The sequence below is a fragment of the Arachis ipaensis genome, chromosome B8, assembly GCF_059453495.1.
Source record: "Arachis ipaensis isolate K30076 ecotype BB chromosome B8, ASM5945349v1, whole genome shotgun sequence".
Taxonomy (NCBI): Eukaryota; Viridiplantae; Streptophyta; class Magnoliopsida; order Fabales; family Fabaceae; genus Arachis; species Arachis ipaensis.
The window spans coordinates 129,977,933-129,998,368 of record NC_142443.1 but is presented as its reverse complement, the minus strand read 5'-3'; the positions used below and the strand labels follow the sequence as shown (position 1 = coordinate 129,998,368).

At 35.7% G+C, this 20,436-nt stretch overlaps 2 protein-coding genes across 11 annotated transcripts; both read right to left on the bottom strand.

Moving 5' to 3' along the window:
- Positions 1–163: 163 nt before the first annotated feature.
- LOC107611573 (pentatricopeptide repeat-containing protein At1g73710) lies at positions 164–3,271 on the bottom strand. Its single transcript, XM_088496755.1, is given in 2 exon segments — positions 164–2,950; positions 2,953–3,271. Coding segments are annotated over 2 exon segments (2,814 nt in total). The 5' UTR covers positions 3,179–3,271; the 3' UTR covers positions 164–362.
- On the bottom strand, positions 164–18,767 carry LOC107613292 (tubulin-folding cofactor E). Of its 10 annotated transcripts, XR_015896356.1 has the most exons (17): positions 18,494–18,761; positions 16,619–16,959; positions 16,177–16,347; positions 15,842–15,888; positions 14,954–15,100; positions 14,784–14,858; positions 14,019–14,128; positions 13,517–13,641; positions 13,366–13,427; positions 12,378–12,485; positions 12,266–12,300; positions 12,029–12,091; positions 11,778–11,869; positions 11,584–11,660; positions 11,423–11,500; positions 10,854–11,228; positions 164–2,363 (listed from the first exon to the last, which is right to left on the bottom strand). XR_015896356.1 is itself a non-coding variant. In XM_016315229.3 (16 exons), the coding sequence occupies exons 2-16, from the start codon at positions 16,926–16,928 to the stop codon at positions 11,130–11,132; spliced, it is 1,599 nt and encodes a 532-aa protein (XP_016170715.1). In that variant the 5' UTR covers positions 16,929–16,959; positions 18,494–18,767; the 3' UTR covers positions 10,610–11,129. The 10 variants fall into 10 exon arrangements, 9 of the variants coding, with proteins under 9 accessions (XP_016170715.1, XP_020965488.1, XP_088352886.1 ...); XM_016315229.3 differs by lacking the exon at positions 164–2,363 and having other exon boundaries at positions 10,610–11,228; positions 18,494–18,767; XM_021109829.2 differs by lacking the exon at positions 164–2,363 and having other exon boundaries at positions 10,610–11,228; positions 16,177–16,350.
- Between the last annotated feature and the right edge of the window lie 1,669 nt (positions 18,768–20,436).

The window sequence follows — 20,436 nt, the reverse complement described above, 5'->3', positions numbered from 1 at the left end:
TTTCTTCAAACCAGCCAGTTCTCAGTTTGGTGGTTTTCCACCGGTTTTTGAAGCAGCGGTTTTAGGAGGTTAATCGGACCGTGATTGCTGTCGGTTCACGGTTAGTCTTTTGATGAGTTTATATATACTGGAGTTTTGTTGGTGGGTCAGAAAAGGTAACTTGTTTGAGAGTATGATATTTGTAATTTATGTGGTGATTACCACTAGGTTTTTGTGTTTTGTGTATGTGGTTTTTTCTTTTTCTTCTTTTCCTTACCAATCATTTGTGTTTCACTACTTACATTGTACATACATAAATTTGTCTCCCCTAAATATACAACCACCTGTGGATTTAACAGACCTCAAAGAAGCTTTCATCAAAATCAATCACAATCACTTCCATTTTCACTTTCAATTTTGCTCTCAACTTCATTATTTTCTTCCAAGTTGAATGTGATTTTCATCTCTTGGCCAACTAACTCAGCCAGGTCCTTTCTATTGCAAACTCTGTAACCATCTATAATAGCCTTGAACAAAGACTTGCATGGCTCGATCTCTCCGCCTCTTAGTTGGGTAAATATCCGTTTCACGCCTTCAACCATGCCGGCTTTTCCATAACAACCTACCATATTAATCTGAGTCACAATGTCCGGCTCCAAATGCTTATCCTGCATTTTCATGTATGTGTTCAAGGCCTTGTTGATTTCTCCAGCCGAACCATATGCATAGATTGCCACATTATATGCATAGGAGTCAAGATCAACCTCGGATTCTATGAATGTCTGAACGGATTTAAGCGCCAAATTGTGCATACCAACTAAAGAATACAAAGCAGCGATCGCAGCTTGTCGCGCATAAGGCTTCCCCTCCTTCAGAGATGACTCCAACTGCACAACTGCTTCAATTGGAAACCCTCCCTTCTTTAATACAGTGAACAACACTTTAAAAGTTCCATCATTTGGCAAAAGCTTCTTAGATATCATCTCATGTATTAGTTCACCACACTCATAAAGCTGTCCATGAGTGGTATAACAAACCAGTACCTTATTATATGAAACACAATCCCTCAGTAAACCTAAAAGCCTCATCTCCTCCGCAATCTCAATGGCCTCGTCGATCCTTCCCATATCTTTATAAAGATACATCATTGTCACATATGAAATCCCGTCTGCCCAGCCCTTTTCTCTCAAATTCTTGAAAGCCATCTTGGCTTCGGATACCAATCCGAGATCTGCAAAGAGACTGATCATACTATTGCACGCAACTAAATCAAGACCACCTTCCAAGTTCTGCATCCGTTCATAAATCGCTTTTACTCCTTCCAAGTTCCCAACCTTACAATAAGACTTTAGCAAGGATGTCAACACAACTAAATTGGCAGATAATCCGGATTCTTCCATAATGTTGAAATACCAAAGTGCCTCTTCAAGACTACTGTATTCTGCAAATCCGTTTATTAAAGATCCATACACAACCTCGTTTGGTTTTACTCCGGCTCGTAGCATTTCCTGGTACACACTGACAGCATCAGAAAGCTGACTGAGACGAGCATAGGATGCAATAACAGCAGAAAAAGTCTGACAATGCGGCTTAAATGCCATCCCTTGCATTTCAACCATGAGATCTCTTGCCTGATCGCCTAAATCAGCACCGGATAACATCTGAATGAGAGAATTATAAGTGCAACCATCAGGCCAAGTCCCATGATTCTTCATTCCCCTGAAGAGAGAAACAGCTTTGTTGTAAAGTTTTCCTTTGCCATACGCTTTGATCAAGATATTGTATTCTATGACATCCCTTCTCTGCCCTGGCACACCTCTTTCCCTATAAAACACATTCTCGGCTTCAAGCCAATGTCCCTTTTCAGCAAAAGCATCCATAATTGCAGCACATATACTTGATGATGGTACACCGTTCATTAGAAATTTCTGAAGCATATCATTTGCTTTGTCAAGGGCTCCTTCGTTAACATACATCTCGATGATACCAGGAAGAGAGTTCTCATCGACAGAAACAGAAGATTTCTCCATTTCATCAATCAGAGTTTCCACAGCTTGAACCATATTCTTTGAGCATAACGCACCAAGAAGAGCTCTGTGAGTTACATCATCCGGGAAGAGCCCAACATCTCTAATCCTTCTATAACAACAAAGAGCAGCATCCGTATTCCCCGAATTAGCATATAAGGACAGAAGGATATTGTAAGTTTTCGTATCAGGGGATATACCATTTTCTTCCATTTTATTAAGCAGAGATTCAGCTTCCAACAAATTACCATGATTTCCACAGATAAAGATCATAGTATTAAAAGTGATTGTATCCATTGCCACTCCGGATTTTAACATATCAGCAAAGACTTCGGCAGCATCCTTTAGCCGTCCGGCCTTGCCATACAAATCTATCATGGTATTGAAAGTTGAAGTCAACCGGGGTTTCTGGGGACCAATCTCCTTGTTTGATGAATTCAAAATGTTTCTCCCACCCGTCTTAAACAGCTCGGTCGAAAGGAAATGCTTGAAACTAATAGGCATCGATCTAGAACCATTCGTAGCAGTAACTGATAGAGAATCCAAATCAAGATCATCTAACTCAACCCTACCATCACACCAATCCTTGTAAAACCTATCTGCCCTATCGAACTCTCCCACATCCTTCAACACCTTAACAATCGTACTCATTGTAACCTCATCAGGAAAAAAACCCCTCAACCTCATATGCTTAATCCACAGAAGTGCTTCTCTAACAAGACCTGATTTTCCATACACATCAACAAGCATGCTATAAGTGTTATTAGTAGGCGAAACCCTGTTCTTCGCCATTTCGATCCAGAGAAGCCTCAATTGGTCCCATCTCTGAGCCTTACCAAGAACTCTAAGCACAACATTATAGTGAATCACATTGGGAACATACCCTCTCTGTGACTTAAACCACTCAAAAACCTTAACAACACGCTCCCACCTACCCTGTTCCCCTTCTTCTTCTTGCTCTTCCGAGCCTTTAGGGACGAAGAAGAAGGGGAGTTTGTGGGTAAAGATAGAGTCTTTGAATGACAATGAATGCGAGGAAAGTGCGATTTTGTGATGGGGGTTGGCAAATGGCCCCAGTAGTGAGGTTTTGTGATAACGGTGGCACCAAAGTTTGAAGAAATTGAAGAAGATGAAGAAGGAGGACTTACAAAAAATATGTCTGAACATGACATGTTATGCTTTCTTTGAAGTAATAACGAACTCAGAAAGAAGAAGAAGGAGGAGGAGGAGGAGGTAGTTGGCGTCTTGGTGAGGGTTTAAGGTGGGAAAACAGCGACAGAAGCAAGATTTTTCAGTGCGGAAATTCGCCAAATTATGAATTTAAATTTGAAATAAATTAAAATTTATTTTTTGATAGAAATAGAATGCTTTTCTTATTTTTAAAAGTTTTTCAGACACATTTTATGAGGGACAATAATTAAAACAATTTTTTTAGAAAATATTTCATTCAAATTGTAGGGGGAATAATAAATAAATGTATTGATACATCCACGGTTAATTTTGTGAGAGTTGAACCCACAATCTCCCTTATATAATAACTTACAATAAGTGAATAACCACTAAGTTAGTTAGTTAATTTAGTAATTTAAAGTATGAAATTTTTTATTTTTTATGTTATTAATATGTATAAAATTCGAAATGATTGAATTTTATATTTACTTTGAAGAAATTTGATATTTCTGCGGGTAGAATAGGGTAGAATTTAGAACTTTAGGGTGCGGGTAGGGTTAAGGTTAAGAAATTCTCAACCCGCGGGTAAGATAGGTAGAGTTTTAATAAAATTTTCAACTCGCGGATAACCCTATCCTACCCTACCCATTGCCAACCCTAATCTGGAACTTGTACCTTTTCTCCAAATTATCGACATTTATCTTGTATTACTGTTGTTCCGGGGCTTACCTAGAACCGGATGGTGGTTGGGCTTGTTTGAGGCCCAAGCGCTGGAGGAGTGTGGTCTCCGACTTGGTTTACGTCTGGGAGCCGCCTCCGAGTTGTGTGTTCCAAGAGATGGGGGTGGTACCTGCAAAGACACTCCAATGCCTAAGTCAGCATGGGATTAAGCAGGTTTAGAATGTATTGGAACTTAGCGATACCTGAGGAGTGTCAGGGTATTTATAGTGGTGATCCAATAACCACCGTTGGAGTAGTGCCACCTTTTTAGGTGGGTAACCGTCCCTTTTATCTAGGAATTGTTGGGATATGGCTTCTAGAAGTGGGTTGAGAGATTTTAGGGGCAGTTACTTATTTGAATAAGTGTTATCTGCCAGCTATCTCTTGAGCCCGACTTCTTTGGAAAGAAGTCTGTGTTGAGTCCGACCTCTTCTAAAGAGGTCGGTGAATAACGAAGGCTAATCTTTGGATTGGGCCTTTTGGTGTATTTGGACCTGGGCCTTAGTGTTGGGCCAGTGTATGAATAGTGCCCCTACTCGAGTTCAATCTCTTTTTCTTAAGAGTTGGATTCGAGTATTTGAACTCGGGCTTGTAGGCTCTGTATAATTGATTTTAGCACATCTTACTTAACCAAAGAATATTTCTTGTCCTAGTTTCGTACAACTCGTTCAATTCGAGTTGTTTTGAGGATACATGACTTGTTTTAATACAAATCACCTTTCTGAAACTTACTCTGATTTCTTACGACTTGTTTTGATACAAATCGTTTATTTCAAAACTCGTAATTATTTTTTAGTATAACCTCATCTAGCTTGTTCGATGCGAGTAGTTTTAAGGTCTTACGATTTGTTTCATTTCAAATCGTTTAATTAAAACGTGGCTATTTCTTGATCTAATTTCATACAACTCATTTAAATTCGAGCTGTTTTTTAGGACTTCACAACTTGTTTCAAGTACAAATTGTTTATTTTGAGTCCTTTTAGAGTATCAGATCATCTTTATAACCATCGGACTTCGTTGCTTTATCCATTATGCCCCTGCTCGAGGTCGAGCTTTATGAAGTCGGACTCGAGCAATCAAGCAGAAAGGATTTTCGAATGAAGCCTTTTTTTGTTGAACTCATTCATTCTGAGTTTTCTAGATGACTTGTTTTTTATACAAGTCACTTTTTTGAAGCACAACTCGTTATATATCAAGTTGTTTTGCGCAATTTATTTTAATACAAATTACTTAGATCATATGGTTATTTTTTACTCGATTTTGTTCAACTCATGGGCTTGAGTTGTTTTAAATCATCAAGTCGTATTATAACCATTGGACACCAATTTGTACATCGTCGCTTTATCCGAGCGACCATTGAAAAGGCCAGCTCGTGATTTTTTGCGCTTTTCTCGAGTATAAATTGGCGCCTTAGGTGAAGGGATTATATGCTTATTCCCTCTCCTTTCTAGTTTTTACAAGGTTATTATCCTTGTGTATGATACAACTTGTTTTATCCAAGTTGTTTTGGAGGATAGTTTTTACGTTTCGAAAAAACGTTTACAATCCTTCCTTTTTAACTCATTTCTATACGAGTCATTTGGTTGAAGTGATTCATTTTGATATAAATCACTTTTTAATGCTTTGCTTTAATGATTTGTTTTGATACAAATCACTTTTAAAGCTTTGCTTTTAGATAGACACGACTTGTGCTTAATGCAATTTCGTAGAGAATATGGTTGACTGACTCAACTCGTTTAATCCGAGTTGTCCTTATGTTGTTGTGAATGCTAGAACAAGTTTTCTTTGAACAACTTGTTTTTGTGAAATTGTTCCATTTTATATGATTAGGTCGTTTATTTTTAGAACTTGTAGAGATGAGATCGTGGGCTTGAGATTTTGTACGATTCATTCGTGTGGATCGAGTTGTTAAATCGTATTCATGCCTCGAGGGGCATATTTAGTTAAGTTACTTGTGCGACTTGTTCTAAACACAACTTTTTCAACCCGTTTGGCTCGAGCTGTTTTGAGATGTTTTCTTTCCAATTCGCATATGTAACTTTTTTCCACCAATTGGTTCCTCGTCGCTTCATCCAGGTGATTTCTATATGATCGGCCTGTGATTTTTGCGGTTTATCGAGCTTCGATTGGTGTGTGTTAATTGTAGAAAATCAATTTCCATAAGAAATTGTGGTATCTCCTTATATTGGAGGTGTGTCGCGACCTTGGCAGTTTTTCACCCTTGAAGTTAGACACTTTGTAGTAGCCCTTTTCTAAGATTTCAATCTTAGAAAAAACCTTTTTGATCTTTGTTTTGAAAAACCTTTTTCTTGGCTGACTGTCCCTTTCTTTAAGTTTTCCATAACAACTCGGGACAGCCTTTTGCCTTAATGCTTTCAGTAGGTTTCCTGATCTCTTTTTGGTATTCCTTATACTCAATTTTTGATTTATTGAGCTCTTATGATTTAGGTTACTTTTGCGATGCGTTTTCTTGTTTCTCGGTTTTTCCGACTGGTAAGTCAGATAATTTCCGAGTTTATTACGATCGACTTTTATAACCTCTTTACACCGACTTGTATCTCGTCGTTTTATCCTGACGACCATCTAAGTCGGTTCATGGGATTTTCACGCTTTGTCGAGCTTAAGTCGGCGCGTTTCGTAGAAAGAAAGAAAAACGAGAAGGAATTTATAAGAGATATTATAAAAAAGACCTTTATTTATTTGGGGAGGTACTTTTACGGCTACTAAGGGTTTAATGATCTATTCCCCCCTTAGCCTCCACTATGATGCCTCGTTAAAAACCCTTCTTCAGAAAAAACCCTTTAATTTTTGGGAAAAATCATGAAGTTGGAAAAAGAGTACATCAGGGAGTAGAGTTCGCTTTTAGCTATAGTATCTTTTCATGTTACAAGCATGCCACGACCTTGGTAGCTCGGTGCTGTTTAAGTCGGTCACCTTATAAGAACATTTTCCTAAGATCTCAGTAATCTTGTAGGGTCCTATCCTTTTTGTTGTCAGCTTTCATTCGTCCGAACTCAGTAGCCTGATATTTTTTCTTATCAAGATGAGGTCTTTTGCGGCGAATCTCGTGGCCATCCTTTGTCTCAAGAGCTCTTTCCTTATCTGAGTTTGCTCTCAGGTTTCCGGAAGGGGGTCGCGTTCTTCTTTCGTGCTCTAGCATCATTGTAGAATGTTGTCTTTGGTTAATAATTTTGGACTTGGCTCTCATAATAAGCCAGTGCCCCTACTCGAGGTTGAGCTTCATAAAGTCAGACTCGAGTATTCAGTCATGCCATTCTTGAATCTTACTATTTGTTGCTATGTGACTTTTACAAGTTATTTTGGACTCTCTTTCTGGGAGGTCGGATAACTTGTTTTATACTTGTTGTGTCAACCTAGTAAAGTCGGATACTTATCTCTTGGCTTGAGGAGGCATTCTTATAAATCACCACCCTTTTTCAATTTGTTTTAAACAAATTGTTGTGAGGTCAGGTTTACATCCTCTTCGTGTTGATGTTTGATTATGATCACGCTGTCCTTAAGTTATTTGTGCAATTCGTTTTAGGTTTGCCCTTTGCCAGCTTGATTTAGTACAAGTGGCTTAATGAGGTCGGACCACGATTTGCATTTATAACTTCTTACACCACTTTGGATCTCGTCACTTCAAGTCAGAAAAAGTGTGCATTAGGAAGTAAGGTGCGCTTTCTAGCTGTAGTATCCCTTTTGTTGTAGATATGGCACAATCTAGGTAGATTGTTTTCGAGTAAGTCGAGTATGTTGTAGTAGTTCTTTTTCAAGTCTTAAGTGACTTTGTTGGGATCTTTTCATTTTTCGTCTGATTTTGGTCCGATGTCATTTTGGATCAAGACGAGGTTGTCGGTTGAGAAATTTCTTCGTATGACCTTCTCATGGCCATTTATGCTTGGGATCTGGTTCTCGAAGTCGTACCTCAAGAAAGAGGTTGGACTTTTCTTTGTAAGCTCTAAGCCTATCCGACCTTGTTGTAAAGTCAGACCTTTAAAAGAGGTCGGACTTTTCTTTATAAGCTCTAAAAGAAGTCGGATTTTTATTTGTAGACTTGAATCCTCAGAAGAGGTCAAATTATCTTCATAAGCTTGGATCCTTAGAAGAGGTCGGATTTTTCTTTCTAAGCTTGGAAATAGGTCGGACTTTCTTTCTAAGCTTGGAGGTTTTCGACCTCATTGTAGACTCCGATCTTTAAAAGAAGTCAGAATCTCTTTCTGGTGTTCTTCAAGGTTTTTTGACCTCATTGTAGAGTTGATCGCGAAAGAGGTCGGATTTTTTACGGACTCCAAAAAGAGGTCGGATTTTTTTCTTGTCGGCTCTAAAGAGGTCGGATTCTTCTTGAGCAATGAGGTTTTAGACCTCATTGTAGAGTCTAACCTTTAAAAGAGGTCGGACTTTTTTCGTGAACTTTGCAAGAGGTCAGATTTTCTTTGTAAGCTCCAGCTCATCCGACCTTGTTGTAAAGTCTGACCTTTAAAAGAGGTCGGACTTTTCTTCATGAGCTCTAAAAGAGGTCGGATTTTCTTTGTGAGCTCCAGCTCATCCGACCTTGTTGTAAAGTCTGACCTTTAAAAGAGGTCGGACTTTTCTTCATGAGCTCTAAAAGAGGTCGGATTTTCTTTGTGAGCTCCCAGCTCATCCGACCTTGTTGTAAAGTCTGACCTTTAAAAGAGGTCGGACTTTTCTTCATGAGCTCTAAAAGAGGTCGGATTTTCTTTGTGAGCTCCCGGCTCATCCGACCTTTGAAGAAAAGTCTGACCATCATTCCCTCCAATGAAGACGGGGCCTTTGTCACCCTGTCTTTCTTTTTCTTTGGATCGGATTCCAGTTTTCTTCCTGGAAGACATCCATCTTTATTGGTGTGCGAACAACATCAAATTCTACCACAGGAATATTTCTTTCCATATTCATTGGCAGTGATGTAATTTGTGAGCAACCAACGAAAGATGTACCATGAGAATTCTTTGTATTATTCACTGTTGTAATTGACATGTGAATCCACTGAAGAAAAAACTGGATTCATCACTCCGTTGTCGGATTGGGTTGCATTCAAATTGGCTGATGCTATGTATTTGGAACATGCAACTGTTCCATTTCATGAGTGGGTATCATGGATTTTTCCGAGATTGTAAGTTGGCACAGATGTCATTGTCCATTCTATTTCACGAAGAGGTTGGGATTAGTCACGTTCCCTTTTCCTCTTTTTTTTTTTTATTTCTTCTTCACGTAACTTCTTTCGCCAATTGAATTTTCTGAATTGAAAATTCTTTTATTCAATTGGCTTTCGAGTTCGTCTTTTCTTTTTTTTTCACGTAACTTCTTTTGCCAATTGAATTTTTTGAATTGAAAATTCTTTTATTCAATTGGCTTTCGAGTTCATTTTTTTTCACGTAACTTCTTTTGCCAATTGAATTTTCTGAATTGAAAATTCTTTTATTCAATTGGCTTTCGAGTTAGTCTTTTTTTTTCACGTAACTTCTTTTGCCAATTGAATTTTCTGAATTGAAAATTCTTTTATTCAATTGGCTTTCGAGTTCGTCTTTTTTTTCACGTAACTTCTTTCGCCAATTGATTTTAAGCCAATTGAAAATTCTTTTATTCAATTGGCTTTCAAGTTCGTCTTGGTTTGCTTTCTACAATGGCCTTGGGACGATACTTTCTTCTCTTTTGTTTAATCCAATTTAACTGTAGAAGTAGAATCATCATCCCTATTTGATATCCTCTGCCCATTGGGAGAAGTTTTTACAGGATTTTTGGCATCCATAGAAACTGTATTCCAGCTTCTTTTTAACATGCTTGCATCTTATTCATGTCGAGGGGTTGTCTGACTATGTTGTTGATCATCCGTCATTATCAAGAGTTGAGCTCCAGGTCCCCGGCAACGACGCCAATGTTCCGGGGCTTACCTAGAACCGGATGGTGGTTGGGCTTGTTTGAGGCCCAAGCGCTGGAGGAGTGTGGTCTCCGACTTGGTTTACGTCTGGGAGCCGCCTCCGAGTTGTGTGTTCCAAGAGATGGGGGTGGTACCTGCAAAGACACTCCGATGCCTAAGTCAGCATGGGGTTAAGCAGGTTTAGAATGTATTGGAACTTAGCGATACCTGAGGAGTGTCAGGGTATTTATAGTGGTGATCCAATAACCACCGTTGGAGTAGTGCCACCTTTTTAGGTGGGTAACCGTCCCTTTTATCTAGGAATTGTTGGGATATGGCTTCTAGAAGTGGGTTGAGAGATTTTAGGGGCAGTTACTTATTTGAATAAGTGTTATCTGCCAGCTATCTCTTGAGCCCGACTTCTTTGGAAAGAAGTCTGTGTTGAGTCCGACCTCTTCTAAAGAGGTCGGTGAATAACGAAGGCTAATCTTTGGATTGGGCCTTTTGGTGTATTTGGACCTGGGCCTTAGTGTTGGGCCAATGTATGAACAACTGTCATGTAAAACATTCTCTTAATTATTTAATTTTGATTTCACGGTGAGACTATATTAAAACTAAATGAAACTTTAGAGTGCACATTAAAGACCAAAACAGAATATTATACCTAAATATAGATGATCAATTTAATATTTTACCCAAAGTTAATTTTTAGAGTGCACATAACATTTTGTATAAATAAAACATTTTAATAAAATAATATCCTTTTTTTTTTGCTGAATACTTGGAAATTTTATCATTTTTTAATTTAATTGTTATAAATTGTCAGAGTAAAAGATTTACATAAACAACCACTCTTGTATTGCCATATCAAAAAAAAAAAAAATTCACCACTAATATTTAAAGGATTATCTAAACGTATAAATCTAATTAAATGATCACATAAAATATTTTACACTATTAATATATCAAAACTAAACTCTTTTCTATCCCTTAAAATATCACAAATTTTCCATTTAACCCTTCTATTTATCCTATATTCCATGCCAACTAATGCAAGGACTAAACAGAGATAACAATACTTTTTGAGGGACTAATCCGAATCTGCATTGCAAACATAAATGTTTCCTAAACACATTTGTAAAAAATTTGAGCTCATTTTCCAAATAATGCCATTCTTCTTTCTTGGCGTGCAAGATCCAAATCTGTCTGCAATGGAACTGGGGATACAGAAAATATTTGTGGCATGAGCGGGAAAGAGCATCCAATTCAGCAGTGCCTCAAAGAAACACAAGATTTCAACTTATGTTGGCTTGTAACCACACTCAAGAGAAGCTCTTCAATTTCTGATCTTTCTATCAACTTTCTTCGTCTACAAGGATAATTGATTCATTGCCAATTCCAAGATCCATAAGAGATGATGTGTCGTTGTCGAGCAGCACAGGTAATGGACAGCCCTGCAAATTCAAAGACACGGCACTACATCAATATAAACTATATTCTACTTTTCCAGCATATCAGTTTGAAAAGCTTTGCGTCGCCGTCGATCAAGGGAAAATGAAATGATTTTTCAAGATTAAGTCGAGGGTAACTGAATCAGGCAATCGTGATTTGAACAACAAATGCTATTTTTTTTTTAATGAAAACAAACCTCTTCTTGAAGAAATAACTTTAGCTTCAATGACTTCAGCTTAAAAAAGCTCTCACAGAGAAATTTCAGCTTACCAACCTGAGAAAAACAAGTTAATTAGAAAAACTGTGTTAGGTCTAAACAGGGTGAACAGTACATTAATAAAAGAATAGATTTTCAACCGTAGCTGTTGCTGGCAGCTTCTTTGTCAATGGTTGCTTCTCACCCATGGATGCTCCAACACACTTCAAAGTGATAGCTGCATATCCCTATATCAAGTTAATAAAGATATTGCAAGTTTGGAATTTTTTAATTTATTTATTTATTTAAAAAAAAAAAAAGGATTGAATGCACAGATTCGTCCATAGGTTCATACACAAGAACCCTGAGCCTATTGTTTGTGGGCCTGAAGCTCCAGTTGATGGTCTTTCATCCTCAATTCCATACAAACTCTTAAGCTCAGAAAACCTGTAATGAAGTACATCAGAACATTCACAAAATTATTGATCAATATACAACACGTGTGAATATGCTGAATAATTCTCTTATTCAATTAATTTTATCAAGTACTACTCAATAAGAATGCTGGACCAAACCTTCCCAAAAACTACTCAATTAATTTTATACCTGGGATGCTGTTTGATTTCTTCAGCATTAGCATGCAACCTCGAGATCACAAGTCGAACATACCTGCATGATAACTGTTAAAAAGTTTTCAAAAAGATAAAAAAGAGGATGCCATTTTACATTCAAAGCACGATGAGACGTGATCCTTTAATTGAATTCAGAAACTAAAGGTAAGCACATTTGCAAAAACACGTGTAAATATTAGAAATATCAGAAAGGTAATTAGAGAATAATCACCTAATCTCAGAGTCCTTCCTTTCACGAGGTGTAACCTGGAAGGTAATTAGATATGAATACATATCTGATACATTAAGGTATTAAAGATTAGGAGCGATCATCCATCACTTACCTCACTTCCATTAAACACCTTGATTTTGGCTAAACGAGCAATCAAAACAAATCTTGGAACTCCACCACTTGTAGAATCAGCTATTGGGTTCTCAGAAAGCCTAGTTTCCTTTGATGTTGATTAAAATAAAAATGAAAATAAATAATTAGAATAGAACATTCTCATATGTAACAAACAATTAGAATAGAACATTCTCATATGTAACAAACTACTCTAGAAAATCAAGCAAGTAAAAGGTCGGAGAGAGGTGTAAGAAAAAGTGTAACAGAGGAAAGAATAGTCTCTGCAGTGAAAAGGAAAGAATAGTTTTACAAGACAGATTAGTTACTTTCTCAATGTAAACTTGCAAGGATAATAGACAGATAAAGAATTAAAAATAAAATGATTCATTACTGAGAAATAGAGTGTAGTTAAGGATAGATCATTGCAACTGTCTGTTTTAAAATTACTTTTTTTTTTTTAGTGTGTGTGTCTCTGTTTTCTTTTCCGGGAAAGGGGGGGGGGGTTCTTCAAACTTGCTCGGCTTTGGAATGTTGGATAAGCTTCAAGAAGAGCAAGCTTTAATTTATGTCGCTGTCTTTCCTAGTTTCCATTTTTTGTTTATAAATAAATTTCAGCCTCAAGGGTGAGTCTTGGTGTTATGGTAAATTATGAATTCATAATCCGACTCCATCCATGTGATGTAAAGAAAGCAGTTCCAGAGGAATATACACCCAAAAAAAATGTGTTTACAAGAAGCAAGAGACACGATAACTCAATCAGACATGAAAGACATGCTCAAAAATACTCAGAATAATTATAGCTACAAAATAATTTAAAATATTGCATCCCCAATTCATCATTTCTAACAAATTATTTGATATAACAGTCAATGGGCCCCAACTCATTGTCATAGATACAGCACAGCAGCCATGCCATGCCATGCATAACTAAGAAGTACACTATGCAAGGTATATAAAACTTCACAGTATATGAGTATAAAGCTTACCACCAAGTTAGGGAACAAGTTTAATGAGTCAACAGAGACCAGATCACCGATGTCGTTATCACCTGATCGAAGAATCAGAGATTTAAAGTCAATAGATGTCCACAATATGTATTTCGTGCAGGATGATGAGCATCATCAAGAGAAATACTACCTAATAGAAGGCAGTGCAAATTTTGAAAGGGCTTATAGCTTGTGGCTTCCAATTCATCCTGCTGGCCATTATCAGGATATAAGATAGAATTCAAACAATTCTTGTTCAAATAAAGCTGTTCCAAACTGAAACAAAACATAACAAACCATGAAAATTTAGAACAGTAAGAGACTTAAAACCAAATCTACTCAGAAGTAGAGGTAGTGCTTAGTGAAGAGAATACATAAATCACAAAGGATGTAAATACTTGTTGCCAGGTCTAAGATACAATCTATCTGTACTTCCAGTAATACAGATACAACCTATGACTTTAACCACATTTCACTTTAATCATACAATTTCACTCTGGTGCTAAGCATTTAAAATAAGTAGTTAGCTTAAATATTAAGTGGTTAGATGAATAAATAAATGGTTACTAAAGTCAAATGTGGTTAAAATGGTATCAGTCCAACCTGGAGTTAAGAATGTATTATAGAATTGAAAACATTTTGCCATAACCAACCATCTTAGTTGAGAAAGCTTCATGACTTCATCCCATTCAGCTATACAATTATCATCCAAATTCAATAGACGCAAAGAATTAAATCCTTGAACAAAGGAGGATGACATAGGCTGAAAAAAAAGATAGAAGGCTTTAAAATTTTGTGTACTTCATACAAATGACAAAAAGAATAACATAGAGCAATATAAGATTAAACATTAAAGTAAAAACCAAATTACGCTTATTATTTCCATCCAAAAACAATTAAAATTAATACACTTCAACATCAATTAAGTATCAACTATAAAATAAATAAATTACATAGCAGATCCAAGGGAGTAAGCTTGATAATAGAATCTACATTCATCCACATTCTCAAATATGACTATAATTGCTATCGCAGTATTTTTGTTGCAATTGTCATAATTAACTGTTCACCAGATGGGAAACATGATTATTAGCTTGCCTTAATCAGATTTATGATGATGATAATAAAAAACTTACTGCCCCACTACATGTAAAACGACAAACCTTTGAGGAGATGAGCAATAAAGGCTGACAAAATGCTAAAGAAAGAATATATCAACAATGCTATTCCCTCCTTTAACGGGCTTCCATTCTGAGACTATGATTTAGAGAAATCTTGCAGTGTGATCGAAATGGTTCAATTTCTAATGTTTATTAAACTGCTCTCCATAGTTTAGAAATGGGTACTCATAAAAGGATATCTAAGTGTACAGCCGTTAAGATATTTAACAAGAATAATGAACCAAAAACAAAATGTACCAGTACTCTGCTTATATTGTTTCCGATAAGATGTAGCTCTTCAATAGCTGTCAATGATTGTCTAAGCAATTCAACCTGCCCAGTTAAACAGGAAACATTTAGTGGCTCCTAACTAACATGATGGGAATTTAAGCAGCAGATATATGTTGGGGAAAGATATAGAAAGGAACCTGCTCCCAATCTGCACCAGTATTATTTAAAACTAGAATGCGGATGCTTTCCAGTGGTGGAAGTTCTGATTTATATGGTGACATTAAGTTGTTAGATAAGTTGAGAGCCTGCAAAGCAGGTAACTGACCACAAATTTTGCCAACATCCTGCAAAAACATAAATAAAAAAGATACTGAATAATAATTGTTGTCAATCAATATATTTCGCTATACAAAATAAGCAGAAAGAAATTTATATATAATCACTTACTAATGACATGAATCACTTACTAATGAGCTCTCTAAGAGATGAATAGAGGGAAAACTAAGCCAATAAGAGAGGAAGTTGGGCTTGCTTGTTTTGGTTTCCATTTATTATTTTTCTGAAAGTGAAAGAAATACTGAAACTAGAAAAGGAAGCAAGGAACAGGATTTTAATGTTTTTACAGTTTTAAATCTTTTTTTCAACAAGATCCTCAAAAGGCAAAACATGAAATGTGAGAAATGAAAAGAAAATAACTATAAAAACAAATAGTAGGACCAGCCATTAATTAGTTCCATTAGTGTGAGGAACTTGGGCAGTTTGCATGAGGTCATAAGTTTACAACTCAAGGCAACAATTACACCATTTAAGAGCTGTTAATAGTATAGAAATTGAGGTGGTGGTAAGAAAATAACATATGTCACAAACCTTCTAACCACAATCTGAATATTTAAACATAAAGAAAATTTCTTAACACAAGAATCAGACTAAATATATTTGAGTTTACCAAATACCAGCAAAAGACCATGTGTAATTTTCATTAATAAAAGCTCTGGGTAAGATATGAATGGTGTGTTAAAAATTAGCAGACTCAATGCTACAGCCTTAGTCAAGATACAATTGTGGAAAAAAACCAGGTTACGTACCTTCCAATCGGAAAGCAGGTTCCCAGTCAGGTCAAGTTCTTTCATATCTATTGGGGAAAAAATGGGGAGAAAAAGAGTTTCCTCACATCAATATTGCAGTTTGATATTTTGGACTTCTTTATATGATAAAATGCAGTTTCTAGTCATAACTTAAGGTAGAAGCAGATAATAAGAACTTCAGGCAAAAGCAACTAATTCACCACTACTACAATTTTATCATGAAAAAAGAAAATAGTGAAAAAAAAAAGAAAGAATACTTCTAAAATGGATTGGGTTATGTTTCATTCATTTTTTATATGAGAAATGAAACAGAAGTGTTCCAGAGTCAAGCTTACTTGGGACTGTAGTATTAATCTGGTATGGAATTCCAGGGAAACTAACACCCATATATGCCAATGATGCATTGGTTAACTCCTCAAATCGACTTAGTTTATCTTGAATTTTATCTTTACCCACAAGTTGAACAGATACTCGATTGTTGCTAGTTGAAAGGACATACATTTCATCTGCTAAAAAAAGGGGCGAGTACTATCACGTAGTATTTTATGTTTGGTGGGAATCACATGTGAGAAACTATATACAGAAGAAATATTAAACTGTCATTTGTCAGCAAATAATTCTAGAATGAAAAGAAGTTTGAAAAGAATAATATATGCCTTATTATTTCTCACCCAAGGCTTCATATCATACCACTAGCATTGCATTTTTATTCCATACTACTCTAGGAAACCAGAGCATGGATATGTTAACAAAACTTAATATTAGCAAAAGGCATACCCTCTTCATCATTAGTTGATTTACTTCGGTATCTTTTTTCAAGAGCCTCAAGCAATGAAATCCCTTGGCTCAAATTCGGAGCACGAACCAATGACCCCGATCTTTCAGACTTTGCATGAAAGTATCGGACACCATTGATGGATCCATCATGTTTGCCTTCTCCGTTATCCCAGTCAACTCCAACCCACGTGCCTGAATAGCCTTCTACAGGCCCCACATAATTAACTGTACCAATTCTCCTTGAATCACCCGATGAATGTACTCGTTGGCACACCCTGAATCCATGACTTGAGTCAGGGGAGTCCTGCATCTTTTGTTAAAGCTGGGCGAGAATTCCTCTACTGAAAATTTAACAAGTCAATGAGATGAATCAGTGAACAAGCTAGTGTTATTTAATAAGCAATCAAGTTAAAATAGCAAGACAAAAGGAACATCTTCTGGAATGTTGTAAGCCAATAGTATGACAATATAACCTACAACACAATCAATTATTCTAACACTGAATACAATATTACCAGTAACTTATCACAAAAAAAAGCCATACATAAATCTCATGAGAAGTACCAAAAGAAGTGAAGGAAGTTCTAATTAAAGGAGTGGCTGAAGCTATCCCAACCTACTCACCTATATTCCATAGATTGAATTGAAGTCCCCCCTCTCTCAGCCACCTCTACTTAGGCATTCTAAATTTAATAACCTATTGACTAGTGTAGCTCAAATCAAGACTAAGGAAATGGCAATCAGTTAGAATTCCAACAGAATAAAATCATATCATATCTATTTTTCAAGCAATCTGATCACACCCCAGAACTCAAATCTCGTTTTGAATTGAAATTTCAAAGTTGGAATATCCAAATATAGGATTAGATTATGTTAGAATAGAAGAGGACGCTGCAATGCTAGCATAGAGTAACCCCCTTCCAGGCTTCTACAGCTAGAATAGGGAACTCAACAAAAACCCACATCAGAAGCGTTCAAAATCAAAGGAAGAACAACACAAGCAGCAGTGTTTGTTAGGTTTTCACAATTAACTTTGAGAGGGGAGTGAGGGAGTGTTACCTTTGCGGGGAAACCTTCTTAGAGTGGTTGAGTATGGTAGCAATGGCCGGTGAAGGTGATGGTGAGGGTGGCGATGGAGAAGGGTATTTTTGGTAATTAAAAAAAAAGGAAGGGGACGGAGTTATAACTATCTATTGTATCCATCGTTATCAGGACCGAACCGATAATTAAACCAATCATAGTACTGGGTCAGTGGGTCATTGTTTCAACCGATGAGTCACTAGTTGAACCGGTTGACTCAGCCTCAAATCAAAAATAAAATAAAAAAAGAGTAGCAATAACTATTATCATGCAAATTATGTAGTCAGAACTGGTAAAAACACAGCAAAAGCACCCATGAGATAAAATCCATTCATAGCTTCTAAAGCATGAAATGGGAGGTATAAAATGAAATATATATTCTGATATAGTCATCAGATCTTAGCATCGGGTGTGTGTCCAGCAAGATCTTGAGGACAGATCAGTGGAATGTTTACCTTTCCTATTATACATCAAAGCAGTCTTTTGGATAATCACAAAAAGCATGGGACGTGTATATCTCCATGGATTTAAATGCTTACAGCAATCTCACCAAGTAATAGATAACCATCAATTCCAGTATGACAATAAGCAGCTACATTATAGGCAGTAATCGGGCGTTCTTATCTGAACAGATTCACAGTCACAGAACCTATTATCTAATCAGTACAAGTAATCATCAATTTATCTAAACCTATTAGCATCAATTTATCTAAAGCTACATTAAAACTGAAGATACTAAGCATAAAAAATTAATAGAGATCGAAGAATAACTTAAAAAAATGAAACAAAACTCACCTACAGAAGCAGAAGCTGAGTCAGGGACGGAGCAGTTTCGGAGTTCGGAGCTTCAGCATAGCCACGCGCAGTGGACGACGAGACACACGGCACGGAGGAGCCAAGACGGAAGAAGGAGAGCGGAGACTGGCGGCTCGGAGGAAGGAGAGGCGACCTCCGTTGGCTGACCGGCGCGGGGAGTGAGGTACGAAGGACAGAGAATCGGAGATGAGTTGACGAGGAAAACCCGACGGTTATGGGCTGGGAAATTGGATTCTTTTCAATTTTTGTTTTCTTGATAGTGGAGAATTATGAATTATTTAACAGATTTAATTAAATTATTATTTATCAATTTCACAACAATTAAATGCACCTGAGTTTTTAATTTTCTTAATTATTAAGAAAAAACTTTTATCACTAAAATTATTTAAAAAAATAGCTAAATTTTTTATAAAAAAGTAAATATATTTTAAAATTATTTATTTATTATAAACATATCTTTTATTTAATTATTTATTATATTCAAATTTTTATTAGGGTCCATCTAGTGTACAGATGCATTTTGGTACAGATTTACAGATTTTTGTTTTTATTTGGTTAAAAAGCGTATCACTAAAAGTGTTGCTTAAAGAGAAAGTGTTACCCTTAATCGTTAACTTGGCTCTGATACCAATTTTACTCTTCATATTTTACTTTGAATAAGTTTATAATTTGTATAATTTGCAAAATTTTACTCTTCATATTTTACTTCGAATAAGTTTATAATTTGTATAATTTGCAAATTCATAAAAATGTTGACCATTTCTACTAGTATTTATAATTTTGATTTCATTTGTATAATTTTTTAATCTTGTTTTAGTTTATAATATTTTTTTTGCAAGGATTATTGTATATAAAATCTTTTATCTGTTTGTCTTTTTCTTTAATATAATTTCTCAAATCTTCAAAAACTTCTTTTATTTCTACACTTTCTGTTGTTTCTAAATATCTTTTTAATTTTTCAACCTCATTCTCCATTTTTTCTTTCAACAGCTTTAATTCTTTTAAGTCATAATATGGTTTTTCAGGCATTTATAAATTTTTTAAGTTTAACTCCAACTTGTTTATATTTATTCTTATTTCTATCCTTTTTATTATAAGGTCATCAATTTCGATCTGAAGATTATTTAATTCCCTTTTATACTCCTTTATTTTACTTTTTAATTTTTTCGCTCTTTTTCTTTTTATTTTATTTTCTGGTCTTTCAATCTTTGTATGCTTCATTATTTATTTTAGAATTTCTGCAAATTCTATCATCGCTTCATCACTATTTTCTAGAGATTCTATTAATTTTTCTAGCTCTTCAACTTCTCTTTTTAACTTGTCATAGATTATTTTTAGAGCTTCAAATGCTCTTTGATTTATTTCAGAAAACTGCAAATAATTCAAACGATTTTCTCTTTCAAAGAGCTCTTGTTTCTTATCTTGATAAGTTACATATATTTCTTCTTTATTTATTGTCATAATTTAGTATTTAGGGTTTCATTTAATTTTTCGACCTTTTTTGTTAATTCTTTTATTTCAGAATTTTCTTCTTTAATCTTTAACTTAGATAAACTTAAAGGGCTATTAATTTTAGATTCTCTTATTTGAAAATTTGATGAAACCAATTTTTCTGATGGTTCTTTTAATAATAGAACTGAGTTTTCAATAGCTTTATATTTTGGTATTTCTGTTTTTACAATTTTCTGAAATAGTTCATCGACATAAATTCTTTCTCTGTTTTTAAATATTATACTATGATGGCTATTTGTTAAAGCATAATTTATTGCATATGTTATTGAAAATGGTTCATCATCTTGTTCCATTAGATTCTTTCTATGAAATTTATAAGCCAAACTTATAGATCTTCCAAGATTTTCAGTTGATAAAGGTATAGCATATCCAAGATGGGCATTAAATTTAACATTTACGTTTGCCAAATT